This window comes from Drosophila hydei, unplaced genomic scaffold (assembly GCF_003285905.1).
Source record: "Drosophila hydei strain 15085-1641.00,03,60 unplaced genomic scaffold, DhydRS2 tig00000149-arrow-pilon, whole genome shotgun sequence".
NCBI classification, from domain to species: domain Eukaryota; kingdom Metazoa; phylum Arthropoda; class Insecta; order Diptera; family Drosophilidae; genus Drosophila; species Drosophila hydei.
The window spans coordinates 1853993-1877196 of NW_022045678.1; the positions used below are offsets into that span (position 1 = coordinate 1853993).

At 36.4% G+C, this 23204-nt stretch overlaps 2 protein-coding genes across 3 annotated transcripts in view; one reads left to right on the plus strand and one right to left on the minus strand.

Moving 5' to 3' along the window:
* The window catches only part of LOC111602285 (neuroguidin), a 41707-nt gene extending 29797 nt beyond the window's left edge, over positions 1-11910 (plus strand). Inside the window, exons 2-4 of the mRNA XM_030223243.1 lie at positions 10668-11335; positions 11396-11583; positions 11645-11910. Coding sequence (XP_030079103.1) covers positions 10668-11335; positions 11396-11583; positions 11645-11784 — 996 coding nt within the window. The 3' untranslated portion in view covers positions 11785-11910. The remainder of the gene's footprint in view (positions 1-10667; positions 11336-11395; positions 11584-11644) is intronic.
* A 3821-nt stretch (positions 11911-15731) lies between these two features.
* Positions 15732-22686, minus strand: LOC111602213 (protein obstructor-E). 2 transcript variants are annotated; one of them, XM_023319189.2, is made up of 2 exons: positions 22407-22686; positions 15732-16957 (listed from the first exon to the last, which is right to left on the minus strand). In XM_023319189.2, the coding sequence occupies exons 1-2, from the start codon at positions 22459-22461 to the stop codon at positions 16266-16268; spliced, it is 747 nt and encodes a 248-aa protein (XP_023174957.2). In that variant the 5' UTR covers positions 22462-22686; the 3' UTR covers positions 15732-16265. The 2 variants fall into 2 exon arrangements, with proteins under 2 accessions (XP_023174957.2, XP_023174958.2); XM_023319190.2 differs by lacking the exon at positions 15732-16957 and adding an exon at positions 17086-17923.
* Between the last annotated feature and the right edge of the window lie 518 nt (positions 22687-23204).

Genomic DNA, 23204 nt, shown 5'->3' on the forward strand with positions numbered 1-23204 from the left:
GGCTTTTAGACTCGCTATGTAAAGTGCACATGATGATTCATAATTTAAGCCTTGCTTCCCTTGTCTCTCAGTCGTTGTGTGGCCCAGTTTCATCAGGATTCGTTTAAAGGACCATCCACATCATTGGCATGGACAGTTCGCATGTCACCTTTTGACTGAGGCCTGGGCCCGGGCTTAACAATAACTAGCGAAAGCCCAAAAAGAAAAGAGAACGAGATGGCAAGCAGGTAGAGCTAAAGCAGAGAGAAAACAGCAGCAGCAGCAGCGGCAGCGGCAGCATCGTCATCAATATGCAAAGGCCTCCACACACGGCACACAGGCAGCAAGAAAATAAAAAAAAATCGGAATTGTAGCTGCCATTCAATGTGACTGCCGGAGATTCTCTATACACACACACACACACACACACACACACATACACTCGCACGCACTTACACAATGCGACGTACTGGGTGCTGTCCAATTATGCCCCGCACATGCAAATGCAACGTGTGCTAAACCCCACTCTGACTCACTCCCTCTCGCTCGCTCTTTCTCTCTCACTCGCTCTCTGGATCGCAACTCCCTGGCAACCACTCAGCGCGCTTGTTGTGCCCGCGAGGCTGGCCGGCAGCAGCAATGCGACACGACGAGGCCTAGGCCTGGTCAGCTCTCAACTCTGTTTCAATTTGCACCCACACACACACAGACACAGCAATCACTCAGCGTGCAACGAGTCGGCCTGTCTCCCGCTCCCCTTTAGCCTGCCTGGCGCGGCTATAGCCCTTGCATCCACTATCCCCAATTGCTGCCGTTTCCCGCATCGCTCGCCTTTTTTCGCGTAACGCAACAACAAAATTTTGGCGAACTGTTGTCCACCTACCTCAACCTGCCTATTTCTGTCACTCTCTCTCTCTCTCTTTGTCCATCTACGAGCAGCAGCTGTCTCTTTCAGTCCGCATCATCAGGGCCATGTCCTCGTTATCCTTTGCCGCTGCCGTTATTTTGGCTGCAACTCTGTCGCCGTTGCTCGTGTTTTTGTGCTCTGTGCGTTTGTTGAAACAATCGATTTATTTTCGGTTTCATTTCTGATTGGCAATATTTCATAGCGATGTGTTTTTCCAACGCTCTTCTCTCTGCTCGCAGCTTCTCTTTTCTATTTACTTTCTTTTTTTATCAGAGTCATTTTTGCTGGGGCTTGTATCTGATTTTTTGCTGGCTATTTGTTTGTTGTTGCTTGTTTGCATTTTTAAATATAACCAGACCAATGCCATATGAAAGCAGAGCAGAGAAATGTTCATATGGCACTCGTCGCTGCTGAGATGAGTTTTTCATTTATTGGATGAACTTGAGCTGATATTACAAAGAAAATTGATGAAAATATCCAGTCGTTATGAAATATGTGACTGTCACTTCCACAAACTCCAATCAAAGAAATCATCATTCAATTACTCGATAAAAAATTCATTGCAAAAGAGAAAGCTTAAAATTATGGAGCAAAGGAAGTGAAACTAAATTCATTTTTGTAAAAAATTGAAAGTCTACAAGATTTATATTTATTTTTTATTATTTTTTAATTATAAATAATAAAAAATTTTAATTATAAAACAAAACTCTGAATCAACTTACACGCACAAAGTTCGCTTCGTAAACCTTTTTCAATTCAATTGCAGTTTTTTGGATTGCGGCCTTAAAATGTTAAATATAATATAATACATATAATATTATTAAATATTTGAATATATATATTAATTTAATATACATTCGAAATACAAATATGATTAAAGAAAGTTTTATTATTATTTCATACATGGTTATTGTTGTCTGATTGTAAATATATTTATATTTTATCGTTGAATTTTGATTATTATCATTCAGCCATATTCTATATAATGAATTAATAAATTTATAACATTAATTATAATTTGCTAACGTATAAAATCTATATGTATATATTATTATTATATATTATATATATTATTATTGACACATTTTTTTATAAATTTTAAATTATCTATAAGTGAACGTTCCTAATTATGAATGAGAATCAATTGCTTACCCTCTCCTGTAGATTATTTTTTATTACTTATAAATACCTTCCCAGCAGCTAACATTGAATGAAAATTTCCATTTTGAGTCTAATCTAATTTGCAAAAAAAAATTGATGTCACTTAGTTCAATTGAATTTTCTTATGAAATTAATTTCAGGTCCTTGCGCAAATCCACTTAATAACACATTTTTGATTTTCTCTCTTTTTTTTTTCCCTTCATTTTTTCTATTTATTGTGAATGCTCGCTTTCAGCGGCTCCCTTTTTCCCATTTGTGTTCGCACGTCCTTAACCCGTTGACGCCCACAACACGACCGCGCCCCTTTTGTTAATGAAAATTGCTTTCACAAAAGCAACGCCCGTCGACGCCTACAAATATGTGCGTTGCTTTGACACTTTGTTGTTGTTGAAGGCAAAACAGAAAAAAGAATGAAAATTGTTTGCCCCGCTGGCTACGCAGCGTATGCGCAACATTTCCTCAAACACTCGCCTGTCCATGTATGTATAAACAATTTCAAAATGTCACAATACATGTGTGTGTGTGCGCGAGTGTGTGGGTGTGTGACTGAGTAACTGTCTGTCTAACATTGTACTTATCTGTTGGTCTGCCGGTGGCCAGCAACGAATTTGTCTTCTCACATTTTTTTCCATGCACTTCTACTCTTCACTCGCTCCATATCTGCGCTATTTCCTGTTTTCTTTTTGCTTTACTTTTTCATTTATACTGCTGCGCCTGTGTTTCCTTTGTGTTTCTATTTGTTTGCACAATATTGTTTATTTGTGCAGTCATAAAAACTGCAAAAACAGCAACAATAACTGGAGCTTAGTTGCACAATTCGATTTGATTTTTATGTTAAATTGAAAACTATCAAATTTTTGAAGTTCTTATCTACTAGAGTCTTTTAGTTACTAATAATATATGACTTTTTTATTTTCTTCAATTTTGAAAGTTTAGTTTCTAATTAAGCTCTGTAGAAATTATTTAGTTATTTTTTAAAGTCGATGTAAAACAATCCTTCAAGATTCATTGAAATTATTTAGACCAGCGTAAATAAATATTATGATTAACGTTATAACTGAATACTTTGAATATATTATTATAATATAAATATATAATTAATGATATATAGATATATAGATATAGATTTTTGACTATTTTATGCTACATTACATTTAGTCTTAAATTCTAAATAAATATTAATAAATTGTAATTAGAATCATTTTCGAGTATTTAGACAAACATTTAAATTAAAAATATATACATTTTCAAAAAAAAATTAAATGTTAGAAATTTACAGAGCTTATAGTATTAAGTTTATGTTTTCCAAAAAAGGAGACTTTAAAACTTAAAGTAAATTTAAAATCTAAATTCTTATAGTTAAATCAAGTTAAATTGAGAGGCAAATGAAACAGATTATGAAACTAAATTTTCTGTTTCAAGCATTTTGTTTTAATTATGTATAATAATAAAATATACTATTATTAAAATTAATCAAAACTAAATTATATAACTTATTTTGTAAAATTCAAGTCAATTTTTTCATGCTCAAATTAGATTCAGTCTAATTCCAAGTAGCATTCAATAGAAATTCAACCAGATCCAGCTTTATTTTATTTATTTATTTAGCCATTTATTGTAGCGCCTCTTTGAATGGAATTGTAGCTCCAATCATCCGATTTGCCCGCATTCGTTATTCATTTATTCAGACCATTTGTACAGAGACCTTTCGGGCCCCCATATTCCGGCCCGCCCAACAGGCTCTCGTGTGCCTTTGTCTGCGCGAACATTTTTGGTATTTTATAATTATTTTTTATGGTCAGCCAATTATTTAAATAAATAATGGCTGACTGGTTCAATATGTGTGCTTGGGGTCTGAGCTGCGAGGCTTTGCCTCTAAAAACCAAATTGAAAATTGCCAAATGCCAATTGTGGCCGCCAAGTACGATGTTTGTTTAGTGCGCCGCTGCATGAAATATGCAATTATTTTTGCAGTTCCCATATAAGCTATTCTGTAAATACATGCACATGCCCACTTCATATGCCCCTATGTACCTTTCTCTACATATATATTATATATACATATATATATCTATTTGGTATTCTATGTACATTTGCTTTTTGCGCCGCAAAAGTTGCATTTCCGTTCAGTGCGCACCTAAAGCCACTAAAACTACTCCAACCTCCCGAGCCACCCAAATACAGCAAACACAACAAATAATATGACATAAACAGCGCCAAATGTCAACAATTTCTGTCAGCAACGCGCAGTTGTTATAATTATGGTGGCGAGCTCTGCTATTTCGCGTGTGTTCCCAGAAACTAAATCGCTTGCAAGTCAACATTTGTAATTCAATGATTCAATGAAGATGCAGGAAAGTAATACAATTTGATTTGGACACAAAATTTCAATAACTGTAAAGTAATGATAAGAAAGGTCATTTAATTATTTATCTCAGGGTTTCTTATTGGAACAATTTGTTATTTAAATTTGTTATTTAAATATTAATCTTACGCCCAGCTCCAACAGCCCAATTAACCAGTTGGGAAAATTACTGAGATTCGGTAAAAATCCAAATAAATAAATAAATTATATTTAAAATAAAAAATAAATAAAACTAAAACTCCACTTAAAAATCTAAAATATTATTAATTTAAAGTCTATTAAGTTGAATATAAATATGAATATATCTAAGCACACTCAACATGAAATTGAAAAAAGTCTTTATTAAAGAGTCTTTAAATTTCGAAGTAGTCATATAGAGTTTAGTCACATCGCGCCAGATTATTTTAGTTTTATCATACCAAAAGCTCTTATTTCACACACAAATGTAGTTCTATTTCAAATCAACAATGTTGAAATCTTAGCGAAATTGCGTTGATATGAATTTAGAGAAAATCGTTTATTTTGCTGTGGTTGCGTGGTTCACGTTTCGGCTGTTGTGGCCTGCTGCCTATAAACTCTAATCAATATTTCGGTTATTGGCCAATGCAACTACGACCAGCGACACGTTGCAAGAGGCGCTGCATAAATATGGGCTCCAGTGGGTGACGTTGGGTCGTGGGAGGCAGAGTCAGGGCTTCAAATGGTCTGACTGCGGTTTGCAACAGTCGCGCGTATTTCTTCATCAGGCGCTCAACGGACGCGCCCGCCAAACATTGTCGTGCTCATTGTTGGCAACCGCCACACCCACCCCCAGCCACTCTCTTGCATACACACACTGTGGCTGTACATACATATGCATGTATGCAGTGCCCCTCTGGTTACAGCGAAACCCTAGGCCCGGCCATATTTTTGACTCTGCAGGAACGTTGCCCCGTTATTTACAGGCTGTCGGCTGACGCCCACGCCCAGCTCTCCACGCCCCGTATTTTAGCCCCGCCCATATTGTCGTTGGCTCGCTGGTTTTACGTTAATTTGCACAATTTTTGAGTTATGTCAATCGATTTCTAATGGCCGCCGCGTAGCTCAGCTCCAACTCGACTCGACTCGACTTCCCTACCCCTTTCCCTGCGCTGTGATTTCGACTGGGTGTTGGGGGTGCTGGGATGCTGTTGGCGCAGTCTCGAATATCGCACAATTTGTAGTTTTATAATTGAAACAAGTGGTCCCTTTGAGCTGGCTGCTCCTTTTGCCAGCATTTTGGACACACACGCCCACACACAGACACACGGCATGGGTAAACGGTAAAACGGGTTTGAGCTGAAACTGGGAATTGACTACGACGGTGTTGCCCCCCTCTACTATCATGTCAATCAAATCAAAGTGTTCTTTGCCTAGCAATAGATCATGTATACGCTGCCAATTAGAAAATTAACTTGATTTGCTCGAATACCAATATCATAATGGTATAGGAGTATTTTGATATAGCAAACTGACGGCGAGAATGTAAAATAAAATACTATCTTTATTACATATATATTTAGCTACAATATGATAAAAAACTAAGTAGATAATATATCTGCTATCAACATTCAATGAGAGTTCTCTCAATGTAAATGCAAATAATTAGCCCTCAAGTGCCAGACTTTCCTCCTGGGCCTTACAAATTATTTTAGACTCATTCATTATTTGACAATAAATTAATTTATCTACTGAATTTACTCTCTATATGTATATAGTAGCTGACAGCAAAACATATATTTTCTTAAATAATTTATAACTAATTTAATTTTTTTTATTGCAACTTTTGCTCGTATATATAATATATAATAATATATAAAATATAATAATATAAAATAATTAAATGGCTGAGTATCTCTACCCATCCCTCTAGTCTGCTATCGCATCAAAAACAGTGTATACTCTGCGAATAGGAATTAAATTTTCATTTAAAAAAATATACAAAAAAAAAAAGATATGATGGGTGTTAAAAAGCACTCATTGGCCAATAGCAAGTTGGCGAGCGAACAGCAGAGATAGCTCTTTATATATTTATGCACATAAAATATATATAATATGTTTATATACATATGAAGCTTGGTATATAAAACATACATTTCAAGCGCCTGTAAATATGCAATGCTTTTTGCACAGTTATCGCCAACATGCACGCATTTATTTATATTGTTAATGCCAAATTGCAGCCCAAAAATGAAAATGAAAAATTCAGCAAAATTCAGCTCGATAATTGCAAACGCAACCGCAGCAACGGCAACGGTACGAAAGAGCAAGAGAGGCTGCTAGAGACGGAGAGGGAAGGGATGATGGTGGCTGCAAACATACTCATTAAAATTAGTTGAATGGCAGCGAGGACGGGTGTAGCCTATGCAATTTTCACAATTTTCGTAACCTGCGCGACACGAATTGTAATTCATATTTTATTTCTCGATTAATCGTAAAATAGAATGCGCACTCAAATCGCCATTGCCACGACAGGGACAGCAACAGAGTCAAGCGAAAGGGCGAAAATTGCGATGCAATTGAATTGAATTCGGCGTTGCTCAGTTACGGGCGTCGCGCAGTCGGCATTGTCAAATAACGGTTAATGCAAATGCAGCAACAACAAAAGCAAACAGCAACAACATTTTTAGTAGGGCTGTTATTTCCGTTATTGCGGCTTTGTTGTTGCTGTAGTCGCCCAGCGAATTTTAAATCATTCGGCCGTTAGATGGCGCTGCAGACACATATAGCTGGGCCAATGCGTATGTGTGAGTGTGGGTGTCCGTCTGTGTGTTAGTTTGCCATTTTGTTGTAAATTGCCGTTGGCAGCGCTATGTACAGATATTATAGCTATTCATGTTGTTGTTGTTGTTGAGGCAACGTTTTTAATCGGCCCCCGTTATACGCATGCAGTCGGCTTTTGCGGTTTGTGTTTGGCGCAGTTTTTGCTGTAAAATGCATTGCCATCATATGTTGTATGCACGTTGTTGTTGTTCATTTGCTGTTGCCAGGCTGTTAAAGTTTTTGCATTGGCTGTCGCCTAAAATATGCGCGTATTTTATTTTACGCCTTTACAGGGTGACAGAGAGAGGGAGAGGGGAGATAATGCTGGACTGGTCAAGTCCGTGTCAGAGGCTTAATTGCAAACTCATATTGGCCAGCTTTATAACGCGTCAATAACACTTTGGTATCAACAATGCATTTTGCATTTTGACATCTGCGTGAGTTGCATAAATTAACAGCATAATGTGATTTTTAAAATTCTGAACTAAAAACTAAAATAATGCTTACTCTAGATTAGCAGTATAGAAGTAGCATATAGGCAAGATCATCCTATTTTAGACAGATCTTGAAATATATTTAATATGAATACATATGAATTACATGCTTATATTTACAGGGACAGATTATCTCAGCAGCTCTCCCTGTTTAGATTAATGTCACTTAAGCTGCAAGCTTTAACACAAAATGCTTCTATTTCTCTCTCTTCTTATCTATCTTTATTTATTCGTATATCTTTTTAATTATATCTGTATACATTTAATCTTTCAGTTTGCACTAAAATCTGTTAATAGATCTCTTCAATTAATCCCATTAACTTAGTTGCTTATATATTTTATATGGTCTTAGACATTGTTCAACATGAATGTGATATTTTAAACTATTTACCATTTAGTTTTAATACGATAAAAAGAACTCTTTCCCGAAAATACAATTCTTGCATCTCAAATCATCATTTTATTAAATACTTGAATAGGTTTTTAAAATTATTCTTTATGAGCGAGATATCTTTTCTTGAACTTACTCAACACCCGCCCTACACCGCCTCTCTGATCTATCCATCTTATGCTTTTGTCAAATCTTCTGCTTCTATTATAAAATTCAAGTTATTAGTTCTTATAAGTTCCAAGTTTGACGAGTTGTTAGACAGGGAAACCAATACCTCTGGATCGGCTAGGTTTTTCGATCCTGATCAAGAATATACCAGAGAACGGAATACTTTGTTGCGGCCTGAATTCTATAGCCACAGTTGTCCGATAAATTTTAGACGCATATTTAAATATATACTATCATTATATACTATATATAAACACCTAGTCATGCATGAATCTAAAATAGATTCAAAAGTTTTTCCATCTCTAAACAACATTCATCAATTTTATAAAATATTTTCCAATTAATTATAGGATTGATTGCCTTTTCATTTAGCTGTACTTAATATGTCGAATTATGTAAAAACTTTCGACAATTTTGTAGCACGGAAATGTCATAGAGTTTAATTAGATCTCATTTCCCCCAGCCGCAATTTGTTATGGAGGCTGTCTGTCCGCAAATCCAATTAAATTATTTTGCCAATAATAATATGCAAATATGCCAAAAATGCGTAAAACCAAACAAAGCACTCGAAATGAACAAAAAAAAACGAAAATAATAATAAATTTATTATCAAAATAATTATTTGGTAAATTGCTTTTGGAAAGTGCAAAATGTTGCGAGCCGCAAATAGCAAACAGGAAAGAGAAGAGGAAGAAAAACCAAATGAATGCTTAAAAATATATATTTATTTGCGGGCCGGACAGTTGACAGTTACGCCCACTGGCACAGCCCACGCCGTATGCAAAGCTTTATTAATATTAATTGAAAATAAATGCAGCATAAGCTGCGGCGGTCAAAGGACTGTCCACAGGGGGCGTGGTCGCTTGGCGGCCCTGCAAATTCAGTAAAATGCAAATAATTAAATGGCAACCAATAAAATATGCAAATGAGTTTCGCGGTGTCGCGCACACAACACACAGGACAACAACAGCCACGATGAGCCGGAGCAGGAGCGGGACATGCACATAGAAATGCAGCCTAGGTAGTAGCAGGAGTCGGGAACAGACCAGAGCAAAGCAGACCAGAGACTCCCTCCCCTCTTTATGGCATTTCATATACTAAACAAGTTATTCGTGTATTTGCGTAGCAGATTTAATTTCCTGTATGCACCAAAAATATTTTTGTTAAATATGGCCAATATAATGACAGGCAAATGCGAGCGCGAGTGCGAGTGCGAGTGCGAGCGAGACAGCTGCCCCCGTGTGCATGTTAGCGATTGGCTAACGCATTTTATTCTGTTTGCAAGCCTAATTAGTTGATTATATGCACTATATATATATGCATATGACAAGTGCGGCTGATTCATACACACATATACATATATATATATATATATATATATATATATATATATATATATATATATATATATATATAATATTCTATTTATGTATATAGCCCATTTGAGCGAGTTAGCTGCAAATTTGTATTTTGTGTTAGCCAACAATATCATTTCGTTATATTTCCATATGTTAAGTAAGCATTCAGCTGCGCTTTACAATGGATCTGGTAAGGCAATTGAACAATTAAGTTTTAAAGAAGAATTATAGGTATATCAGAATTGAGCTGTAAGGCAAGGCTAAAGCCAAAGTCAAAGCCAAGTTTCAAATGTTAGCTTAAGCAGAGTTCAGTCGGTTAGAACCATCTAGGCCAAGTGTTGAGGCAGCTAGAACCATTAAAGATGACTTATAGAATTTTACATTAATTTACATTTACATTTTATCATTCTTCACGCGTAAGTCAAAAGCTTATACTAAAATCCACGCAAATTCAAATTTAGATTAAACCAAATAAAGTGGGTTAGAGATTTGTAGACCAAAGGTTTAGGCAGCTAGAACAATTGGGAAGTTATTGTAGAGTTGTATATTGGATTTATATAGTATATATTTATATAGCTCAGATTATGCGTAAGGCCAAAACGAATGCCTCATCCAAGTCAAGTTTTTATCCTGCTCATGCAGAACATCCTTATGCTGCTTAAAATTGATGAGCTAAATTAACATAATTTAAATTGATTTGAAGTATGTAGAGCATCAGCTTAGGCAGTGTTTCGACCTAATGTGGATATATAGATTTGTATAGTTTGAATCCCATGCAAGTATATGGATGTTAGCACGTAGTCTTAGTCGAAGGTCTAGTGATACCTGAAAATAAGAGCTAACTATTTATCAACTACATCATACTATATACCTGATAGACAATTAAATATTTAATATAGTCTAGATCTCTTCAACTAAGAGTTAGCTCCCATTGTATCAATATCTGTCTAGCAACACTTAAAGGAAATTTCAAAGAGGCATTCAACCATAACAGATTAATAAATCTCTCTTAAATAACTCAAACTATTTAAATAATGTAAATTGTCTCTTACTCTTCACTCAGGCACTGGATTACGACTGCGAGGTGCAGGGTCAGCAGGATATACCGCAGGCCATACAGCTGCTAGGCGAGATGAACAGCAATGTGAAGCAGGTGACAGATCTGGTGGAGGGCATGCTGCAGCGCGTCAAGCGTGGCGAGCTGAGCACAGAGTATGGCCTGAGCTTTCTGGAGGTCAAATATCACATGCTGCTCGACTATTTGATTAACTTGACGTATGTGGTGCTGCGCAAATGCTCTGGCGAGACCATTGAGGGCGATCCCTCGATTGAGCGTCTGATTGAGATACGCACTGTGCTCGAGAAGATACGGCCCATTGACTATAAGCTGCGCTATCAGATTGACAAGCTGGTCAAGACAGCGACCACAGGTGTTTCGAGCAGCACAGATCCCATACTCTACAAGCCAAATCCTGAGGACATGTTGAGCGCTGCAGGCGCTGATGGTGAGGCGAATGATGGCGACGAGGCGGCCAGCGACAGTGATGAGGAGGAGGAGGAGGATGAGGACGAAGAGGGAGGCGCTGCGAAAAAGCCGCGCAAAGCGGCCACAGCTGGCAAATCGGGTATCTATGTGCCGCCGCGCATCAAGCCCGTCTACTACGATGGCGACGAACGCGATGCAGACAAAGAGAAGAAGGCTCTGGATCGTGCCAAGAAGCGTGCCATCACGTAAGACATACATGCTGCCCACATACGTAACTAGCTCTCACGAATTGACTTCATTTACAGTTCATCAATGCTGCAAGACTTGAAGGAGGAGTATTTGGATGCGCCCACTGAGCTGTCGTCGGGCTCGCGTGCCCAGCAGCTGCTCTCGCAGACGCAGAAGGAGAAGCAGGAGTATGAGGAAACCTACTTGATGCGTCTGCCTGTGACCAAAGCCGAAAAGCATCGTCAACGCAAGCTAACCACGTTGGGTAAGTGACAGCTATAGCCATACACAAGACGTATATAGCTACAGTTATTATATCATTATAGGAACTCTGGGTGACGAGATACTGGGCGAGATAAATCGCGAGTCGGCGCTGCGTGGCGACGGCTCAAGCAAAAAACGCAAATTGGCCAAGACACGTGGCAAGGGCAAGAAACGTGGCGGCAAAAAGCGAAAGTTCCATTAATACAGCCAGGCCCAAAATCAGCAGATTAAAGAAGTTTATACGATATATAACAAAGAATATTATATATCCTTAGTGACAGTTTTTCATTTACGATATTTTCTATGATTCATATACTTTGCTTTACGTTTTCATTTAGCTTAATTAAAGACAAGTTTTTTGTTGAATTTCTAATTGCTTTAATCCAATTCATATTAGATGTTTTTATTAAAGTTAAGTTTTGTCTCATATTTGATTAAAATTTATTACCAAAACTCCATTAAAGTTTTTTACATTTCACAATCTTCGTTTTACGTTTTAGTTTTTCTTATAAAAATATATTGTTGAAAGTTTACAGCAAATTTTAAAAATTATTTTTAAATCTAAGTAAGCAGGCATCAACAACACGCCGAAAATGAAATAAAAAATGCGTTAAAACAAAGAGAAAAAAATAAAAAATCTTGCGCATTGTAAACTGCATTATATTTAGGCCACAAAATTAAGCACTTAATATTTTCTTTTCGACTTACGATAAAAAGTATTTTAATCTAAATTAAGAAATTACAAAATTTGATGGCTAATACAAAAACCAAAAACCCAAAAAGCAAAAAAAAACCAAATATATATGAAATCTGTAGAATATTGATAAACAAAATTTCCACTTTAAAAATCTAAAATTTAAGGCACAGCAAAATTTTTGCGTATGGCAAAAGCTAACAAAAAAGAAACGTTTCGTTGTTTTTAGGAGTCCAACAAAAATGAGAACACACTTTGGCAGCTTATGATATGCTTTAAGAAGAAGTAACTCTATATATTAATTTCTTTCAAATAGCAAACGTTGAGCAACAAAATTCAAATTCCAAATGCAGTTTCACATGTAAAAAACAAAAACGAAAAACAAAACAAAAATCACAAATACAAATTACAAATTCTGTAACAAAAAAGCAGTTGCCTTAACAAAAATACAAGAGACCGGTTATACTTACAGTAAGAAAAGCTAAAAAAACCAAAAAAAGTAACAAAAAAATCAATTTGACAACAAGTTTTTATGTTGAACACGATGAAAGAATCAAGAAAATATACCTATATAGCATATGATAAACGTAAGCCCCACCCAAAAAGTTACATATACAAAAAGAAGAGAAAAAAAAAACCCGAAATTATCTAAAAAGCCGAAACAAGATTCAGAATATTTGTGATTTCATTCCAATTGCGATCTGAGGCTCTGAAGAATTATTTAAGTTTCAGGTTTAAAACAAAAAGGAAACTAAAAGCAAAGCAAAAATGAAAAACTCCTAAAAACAACTGAATTTGGACACAAAATTTTATATATTTACTATACGTACGATACGAGTATATAATAATGAAAATTACATTTAAGCAAAACATTTTTGAATAACCCCAAAATGAAATGTCATGGAAATGGAAATGAAAATGGAAATTGAAGCCAGCGAACGTCCACTTGAAAAGTTTTTAAATTTAGCTAACGCAGTAGAAATATTGCGAAAGACTAAGCAGTTTATGAGACAGCGCAGCGCATCTAAGAGAAGTAGAAGAGTTAGGAGAAGACGAGATGATATGAATGAAATATTACCAACATATATATATAAATATATATATATATATATAATTACTGCAATAATATGTAAATGATAAAACATAAACTAGCATTAAGTTAAGTACTTTTAAACAAGCGAGCAAAACTTTTGGCTTTTACAACCAACTTCGACTAAGGATAGAAATTTTTTCTAAATTTTTCTTCAAATGCGAGACGAGTCGCAACTTTTTGGCTATAAACTTTAAAACGAGCGCAACGTAAGGCAGACAACGGAAATTACCACATAAATGCAATAGAACACGAAATTATTTACAGGCAGCAAGCAGCACTTGAAACATTTTGTAATGCAGTTAAATAAATTAATTTAATTAATTTATTTATGTTGAAAGCTGAAAGACTGAATATGTTAAATGAAAACAAAACAAAAAACGATACGAAATACGATAACAAAAACGAAACGAAACGAAACGAAATGAAACAATGTGTAAATCTTTTCTCAAGAAAAAAATGTATTTGGAGGCGTGGAATGAACATAAATAATTTTAATAGCCGAATTTCTAGCACAAATTATAACGACTAAACGAAACGAAAGATGTTTAATTTTTACATTTTATTTTTTGGTTTATGTTTTTTTGCTTTTGCAATCAGTTTGTTTGTTAAACGTTTTGCCAATGATTATCTGTTCGATTCTTTTGGTATTCTGTATTCAAATGCAAATTCAATGTTTTTTGTATCAAAATGATGAACGGGACAATTAGGAAACAAGACACAGAAACAACCGGACAACGGACAGCAGAGAAAGATGAAACTAATGTTGAAAAGAATATATTGCAAAATGTAAATCACACAAAACGAAAACGAAAATGAAACGAAAACAAATGAAAAACAAAAACAAAGTGAAACAACCAAACAAAAGTCGCCTTAGCCTAGCACCACAAACAAATCGAAACAAAAACAAACAAAAAGAAAAACTAACAAAAAATTGAAACGGTAAGAAAAATTTGTAAAACCATAAAAAAAACACAAAAAAAAAATAAAAAAATACTCAAAAGCAAAATATTTAAACTTAAATATCAATTATTTGTTGTAATTTAAACAAACACACGCACACTCACTCACACACACATGCAGAAAAAAATAGTGCAAAAAGTTCAAAAAGGAAAATGTAACTTAATTTTTATAGCCAAAAAAAAAATGAAGCGATAGCAGGAAACGGAAGAGAGTAAAGGTGGGATAATAGCTGGATCTTAGGATCGCTTAGTTTAAGCAACTCCAATAAATTTTACAAAAATCAATTGGTTAATTAGTGATAACAGAGACATGTTTTTAATAACAAATTCGAGCTTAGATTTATTTCAAAAAGAAAAGAAAAGAAAGGGAAAACAACAATTTGAATGTATAAGAAATTCATTTAACATTAGTTCTCTGGAATTATTTAAACAAACAAAAAATGATGTTGTATAGCAGCAGCAGGCGAGTCAAGTTTAAAAGTAATCTCTAATATATACATGCACATAGCTACATATGTATGTGTGTAAATGGTTGGCAGTCGAAACTATGTAAAATTCAAATAAAGTAATTCGAACTAATCTACCAATTAACTATAATAATACAAATTAAGCAACCAGTAAAAACTAACTAATAAACCAAAAACAACAAACAATGATAAAATAAAATTTAAATCTTACAAACCTAAAACTATTAACACGTGTCTTTATTTCATGGGTTGGTCTTAAAGGTTCTACTTTAACATCTAAAACAACTGATATCTGCGAGTTCCAACAACTAAAGGCCGCAGGATTCGAAATATTCAAGTCGTCGTTAGATTTCAAATATTGGAGCGATCGATAAATTTGACGGAATGGTATATGTCAATTCTTGCAGTAGCTTGCTGTTAACTCATATATACTTCAATACATCATATCAAGGATTTAGTCCTGTTAAGCTACAATGATCAGAATTTCGATAAAAACTGAATTGACAAAGATGACTTTTCCACAGCATGCAGCAGCAACCAGTGCCACGCACTGTTAGCTTACAGTAGTTTTACAGATATTGTTAGTTAACAGAGAGTTTGCAGAAATATGTTAGATAACACAGTGTTAACAGAAGTATGCTATATAACAGTGGTTGAATTGCATGCAAAGAAGAGCTTTAAATTAAAAGAAGGTTATTTTTGTTCTGAAAGAATTTTATTGCTTTTCAAATTTACAAAGCCTTTCTTATTTAAAGGAACATTAATTATATATAATTGTATATCTTAAATCAAAGCAGAGGAGAAATCTTAATACTATTTTATATCCGTTCGTAGATGAACACGTAAATTTACACTCTCAGCTGAAGAATAATTGTAATCTGAAAAGATAAAATATGTTTTCGAGTTTAATGAGCTGCAAGAGCTGCGGATTGTTCGAATGGGTTAAGAAACATTCCTATTTCGACTTGTGACTGCAATCTAAAAAGATATGTGTTTTCGAGTTTACTGAATGTCAACCGCAATTCCATAATTAATCCCAGAGGGAGAGGATATGACCGTCTAATGGATGCAAAGAATAAATTTGAAGATTTGAAAGTTGCTTTTTTGCTTTTAGTTAAATCCTTGTGTTTGTTTAGTACTCTGAAGGGATTAATCGAGAACTCTATATCAAAGTCAAAGTACGTTCAGTGTGTCGTTTAAAGGTTCTTAGCAGCTTGGCTCTACAACATAAACCACAATTAGCTTAAAATATATCATCGACTTTATATTAACATTTGCGACATTCTAATAATAGAATAAAACGAAAATACTTATATACAAAACACGTTAGTGTGTATTTTTATTTATTCAATAAAGAAGTTAGCTGTGCGAGTGGGTACGGTAAGGTAGCTGCACAAGTCTGTTCACTTAGAAAGGAGCCTCTTTGAGAGTCAGCCTCTACGTTAACTCTTTACTCCCGAGATATGGGGCTTACACCAGAGCCTTTTCCAAGGCGGGAAGCTTGCGCTCGGCCTTCAGCTTTTGCTTCTCCTTGAGCAGGGCATAGCACTCGGGCACCTTACTGTAGAAGTCGCAGAGCTTCGACTGGGCATTGAAGGCCAGATATTTGCCGCAGTTGTAGAGACGCGGGTGTCCATTGACGCAGACGAAGTACTTCTTGCAGGTCTGCGGGTGACGATAGTAGCGCAGCTCACCCTCGGGACTGACATCCACCTCGGGTGCAACGCCATCGACCAACTCAGGCGCGGGGCAGTTGAAGCCGAGATAAGCCTCGGCATTGCAGTTGGCCACTAGATCGGGCCAGTCGCATTGGTAGGTCTCCTCGTTGAAGGCCAAGCCTTCGGGGCATTTGGTCAGACTGGCCACACCATGGGCGCAATTGCGATAGACACCGCACTTGGTCTCGTCTCCATTGGGATAGAAACCAAACTGACGTGGGCACTCATCTGTGCCATTGGCTGGCTGCAGGCGAGAGCGCTCCTTGCAGGTGGAGTAGGGGGCATAGGTGCATTCGCCTGTCGTCTTGGTGCGCTGGTGGAAGAGCAGGCCGTCTGGGCAGAGCTTCTCCACTGGCACATCATCCTGGCATTCTGTGTAGGCATCGCACTGATCACCAGCTGCAAAGCGTCCATTGGGCGTGGGACACTCGGGCGAGCCAAGGGCTGCAAGTAAAAGAGAGTTATGGAGTTAATATACAATCGGAAATCTCTACGACTTTACGACTTTACGACTTTAGCTGAGCAAAACGAAAGACTTGAATCACAAACTAATTACAAAATTACAACGGTTTATTGTGAATGGCAAAAGGTATACAATAAATGGGCATTGGCAGCCCTTTAACTACAGACTAGAAAACTCGAGCAGCGCCTTGAACGTGCTTTGCTTTATCCAAAATCTGATTTAGCTTTTAATTCTACACCAGTTCCATCATCCCTTCAATTAGTTCTGCTTGCGACGACCGGCAGCGGCTGAAGCGCGTGCCGCCTTAATCTCAGCGCCCTTGGCACGGATGTCGCTGCTGCAGTTGGGCACATTGTCGATGTCGTCGCACTGCTTCAGCTCCTGGTTGAAGGCCTGATCCTCGCCACAGCCAATGCGACGTGGGCGACCCTCAATGCAGATGAAGTACACCTGGCAGTTGTCCGGCGACGGATGGAATGTGTAGTCCTCCTCCTGCTCGCCCAACAAATCTGACTTTGGCGCCAAGGCTGGGCAACGGAAGCCGAGGAAGGCCTCAGCATCGCAGTCCTCTACCTGATCGGGCCAGTCGCACTTGTATGTGGCCGGGTTCCAGGCCAAGCCCTCTGGGCAGTCAAAGACAAAACCGCGACCCGACGCACAATTCATGAACTGTCCGCAATGGCTCGCATCGCCCATGCGATAGTAGCCAAACTGATGGGGACACTCGTCCGTAGGCTGAGCGGACTGCAGGCGAGATTGTCCCTGAGCGCACTCCACATCGATGGGATAGCCACAAGGATAGCCGGTGGACTTCTCGTTGTAGAGCAGGCCGTCGGGGCACAGCTTCTCCTCGGCCACGCCATTCTTGCACTCGATGTAGGCATCGCAGGAGCCAGAGACCGGAGCTGTACCGTTTGCCTCACGGCACGCGCCAGCTGCTGCTTGGGCTGCAAGAGAGGCGGATAGGTTGATTGGGTTAATAGGGTCGGGCTTGGGATAGGTGCGCGCTTACCTCTAATGATTTATGATGAAAACTGATGCTTGCACTATCTCTGCTTTGCAGCTCTAAGCGAATGAGCACTTTAAACAAAATACAATTTAACTCTAAGAAATACTCTTACGAGTTCCATTATATCACTTTATTTTACAAAGAATTTGTAAAACATCATTTTCTTGTTGTTAATTTAAAATGTACCTTATCTACACTAAACTGTTTTTAAACTGTACAAAATGTTGGACATAAGACTTGCCATAAAGACGACGATACCTGAACATTCCACTTTCATTATTACAATTAGCTTAATCATTATAATTATGATTATTATTACTGTCATTATCATTAATACTAATTACATTGTTAAACTATTTTAATTATGTCTCTTAAGTCTGTTGAAAAGGTTATCTTTTTACCCATATTTTGAAACATTGTCTTCCTATGCGCTTCTCATTAATTGGCTTGAATAAGACTTCAATCCAATCTATATCACAGGAGAAGTTTGGGCAGGAAGAGTAGGCTAGAACTTTCTATGTGGAGGAACTGGCAAATATCTGCATAACGTATTTAATTAAAAGTAGAATGCAAATCATCTATCAATAGTCAAGCAGAATACTTGTATTATGGCTTTTTATGGGAGCAATGGAAAAAAATATTGTAGGTGAGTCAAGTCGGAAAATTCTAATATTTCATGTCTGAAATCGAAGCAGAGTCAATGTATATAAGAGAAGTGGGGGCTATACGCACAAATCATATCTCCTACATATCATATCATATCACAATGAGAGACAAAGGCCTAGGCACGCGACGCCAAAGCAAGCCACGAACAAGATCTACTCTACAGAAGCAATTATGGTGAAGTGGTGTTTGAGCCACCAGCACCACTCACGCATGTTCGTTATACAGTTGGCATTCTGTAAAAGCTACAAACGTATCTCTAAGTTCTGATTAGATTGAATGTATTATTGTGAAATCTTAAGATACTTTCTCAATAAACGTCTGGCTATAAGAATGTATGAAATACTATAAATTAACTTTTATATAGTGCGCAGTTCATAGACCTACGAACTAAACTAAGAATTCTTAAACTTAGAAATACTTTTAAAAGCTAAAACACTTTCATCCATTCAAGTAACATAACTAGCTGTTCGCAAGCATTAATTTCTGTTGGTTTTTTATATGTATAAATATTTATCTTTTACTTTTACTTTCACAGAAACACAGCTACGAAAATATCTGTAGTCAAGTCAACGAGTTTACGTTTAACTTCGAAACTTGTAAACTTTAAACATTTTAACTCAATTATTACAATAACTGAGCAGATGTTACATACATATATTCATATATAGAATCGTCATTCCAAAAGCAATAAAACATATTTGAGTGTTTGCCTGCTAGACGAAGCCAAGTGTTAACCAATACGCGTGCCAAAAGTTAAGAGTTGCAAACAATAAATATTATTAAATTGCCAAATACGTATACACGTTTACATACATACATATTTGCATGTACATATTTGGCTGTTTGAGTCTGCCCAGCCGTCAATCATCTCGTGGCGGCAGTTTTGTGACGCATGAGGTTTGAATGAGCTCGCGGCTATGAAGTGTGGCTACACACCCCGTTTGTTGAACCCGTGTCTTGGAATTTCAATTATGTTTTAGACAGCGCACATTTTAAGCTATTTACGTTGCTTTTGTCCCCATTACAACTGGGGAAGCCCCTGTTGTTGGGAGTCTCTGCAATCACTGCACAATGTGGCTTAGCTTTATGCTTATATTGAAGCGGAAAACAATTGTGTGCGATCAGAAATAAATCAAGTTTGAAATTCAAATTTGAAATAATTAAAATTTTAAATATTTTAAATTCTATATCGATAAAAGTTAAATCATTTTAAATCAATATTTGTTCAAATATGTTAACAGATTGTTATGATCTTAGATGATATAAGTATGGAAACATTTTGAAAAAGAAATGAATATGCATATATCAATAATTTAGCACAGCGGCCAGAAGCGTATTTTAGCATTGCCTCTTTATATATATTTATCACAGAAGAAGACTTCTCGCTAGAAACTTAAAATGGAAAATTGTAAATATTATTTAAGAGAAGCTCTTGTTGTAGTCAGTTAAGTGTATTGCAATCCAAAAATAGAGTCTTTAACTAAGAACTCATAGTTCTTAAAAAAGAACGTGATACTGACGGCCATCTCCTGCCGAGTGACTGTGGAAGAGTGTAGAGATCGAGAATAGGGGCATGCTCAAACTGCACGCCGTGGGAAAATATGGCAATGGCATAAACAAAATCTATTCGATCAGTTCAGCATAAACTGATGTATCTTAAGCAAATGCCTAAGGGGCATTCTAATCTAAGCACCGTTTAATTTTAATTTTAAGAGCTCTGTGTAACAAGTGCACAGTTACGTTCATAACTGCCTTCAGCTTATCTGCAGCTTGTCAAATTGTTTTGACCAAGTGCAACATCTCAAAAATATTCCCACACATTGAAGTCAATTGCTGTCCCGCTTGATTCCGCATATGCGATCACCATGAACATCAACAACATCATCGTTTTAATTCACATTTAATAAGCTGACCAAAAAGAGCTGCTGAATGCAAACGCGCTCAAAGGTCACGTCGACCGGCTGCTGGGCACGCAACGAGATCGAGCTACAGCGGATTCATACACGAGTAGCATACCGCTGCCGTTCCGTACTGTTCGAAAACTAGTTTCTGGCCATATCAATAAACATTCAATAAAGAAACAACAGCAACAAAAACGCGCCACAAGTAGCAGCGATGTTATGTAATATTGATTTTTGGTACTAATTTATTTATGCGCTGCTGGTGGCGTGTGAATTAATTTTGAAAGAGCGGTTATTCGGCCTTGAATTCACTTTTAGTTAACGTTTTATAAAAAAGATGATAAATTCAAGAAATTTATGCGGAAATTTTGTGTTTTGCACTTTTTTCGGACATTTTCATTTTCATCTGCTGCGATTTCCTGGCATTGTTTGCAAAAGTTATTCATCATGCGCCGATGCTCAATGGCTGTTGCCTAATGGCGCGATGACGCTGCTCGATCCACTGAATTAACAACATACATAATTAAAGCTAAGCGAATGCGAATAAAAAGTTTGCGGCGTGAAGGCGTGGCGCACTTATACAAAACCATTTTAATTGTAGCGCCTCCAAATAGAGGCAATTACAATTGTTTTCTGTCGGAGAAAACGTGGGACTTAAATCTAGTTAAACGTTTGTCTACGATATCTCACTTTTAAATGTATAAAATATATTATATATTTCATTTAGTGCGGGAATTGAAGCAAGGCAAAGTTAATATTAAGTAATTTTAGAATTGCAAAAATTTCATTAATTTTGTATTGTATTTTGGCAGCTTCGACATCTCGCAAATAATAATTTAATATAATTTACAGTTAAGAATTATTTTTCATGATTTTGCCCTGAAGTAAGTCAGCTAGCATTTAATTTTTATAATTAAAAATTTGCGGAATAATAAAAACATTAATGCACCTTTCCTAGCACTTTTTCAATTCTATTTGTTTTGCTTGGGAATAATTAGACTACAAAATAATATTTTATAAATAAAAATAAGTTAAAATGTTCAGTTCTAAATTTATCTAATTATCACATAAAAGTTTTTTAAAATTTAATCTGAATAACTAAATTAATAAAAATAATATTAACAATAATAAAGAACAATTAGAACCCGTATATCTAAACGCGTAAACGTCGAATTTATTTCAATTTTGCATTTGAAATAAATTTTAATGCTAAGCACTCAACTCAATATGAAGATCGTAATAGACCCAGTTCAGTTAACAATTGTCTGGAATATCAGCAGTTTAATTAAAATTTATTATAACCTGGTTTAGTGATATTCATATATATATATATATATATATTTATAGGCACATATATATTTTTTTGTATTTATATTCAATTTTTACTCATACTTAATTTATGCATAAGTAATTTTATTCATATTTATATTCACAATTTATTTATTTATTCAAGTATATTTTTTTTTGATAAGGTCAGTTTGAACGTCAAAATATTTTTTTTAAATATTCAATTTTAATTTTAAAATTCTAAAAAATTAAGCAAAATTCTCAATCACGATTTTTATTATTTTAGTGAATTATTTCGAATTTATAATAATTAGTTCATAAACAGAGATAATTTAAATCACGTTTTGTGGCAAAAATAAGCTGTGACCAACATTGCAAAACACATTTATTGTGTTTGTATAAGTATGCAAAAAATATTTGCGCATTCTGCGAGCAGTGAAACATGCTTTTATTGGGTCCACAGCCAATTTGTGTGCCTCGATATATGTGTACAAGTTTGTTGCCTAAGTCTTTCGTTTCGGTATGAAATGTTTTATTTATTTTGTATGGAATTTCAATTTCACTTACCCAGCGAGCCAAACATGGCCAGACACAAAAAGGCACTAATAATTATTTTAGCCATATTGAACGTGTATGTGTGTGTGAGAGTGTGTAGGTGGTTATCCTTCAAGTGTAGTGTCCTTAGGCACTACGTTACGTTTAGAGGCTAGCAGCGAGCGCGATGTGCAGCCAACGAGCAGACAATTTCGACTGTTTTGCGATAGATACAAAACGCAGATCTTAACTGGTAAAATGGCAAGCGCCGTCAACAGCAACGCTGATGAGCATGAGTTGAGCTGAGCTGCGATCCGGGCTGACGCAGTTGCTGATCTTCTTCTCTACTTTGGGTTACGTATGCGACAGCGGCAGAGGCAGCGGCAGCGACAGCTTTTGTCGCCTCGGTGCCGTCCGTTCGCTGGAGCTGTTGCAATAAAAAGCAAACATGTTAATAAATAACCAAAGCGCATAACAACAACACCGCCACCAGAGCCAGCGAACAAGCTTCTAGCAAATCATCGAACAAAAAGCTTGAAGTGAGTCAGTAAAACCAAGCCAGATGCCACCAACAGGTTGTTTTTACTTGAGCAGCTAGCAACTGTCTTAGTATTAATCAACAAAGATGCTTGTTTAATTTATGTTAAGTAAATTCGATTGAATTTGCATTTTTGGCACTTTTATTTTCGTTTTGAAGCCGAAAAAAAACAAAAGCTGTCAGAAAACCAGAAAAAGATCAAGACAACTCTTAAAGTCAAGGACGCGGACAAGCTGCGCCCAAGCGAAGATCCAAGCATTCAAGCCTACGGCTGTGCCAAGTGCGGGGCTACA

What these genes read in the sequence shown, in the direction of transcription:
- LOC111602213 (XM_023319189.2), bottom strand. Translation starts at nt 22,461, where the DNA reads ATGGCTAAAATAATTATTAGTGCCTTTTTGTGTCTGGCCATGTTTGGC. An exon ending in GGCCATGTTTGGCTCGCTGG is followed by an intron (nt 16,958 to 22,406) that starts GTAAGTGAAATT and finishes TTTTACTTGCAG; the next exon opens with CCCTTGGCTCGCCCGAGTGT.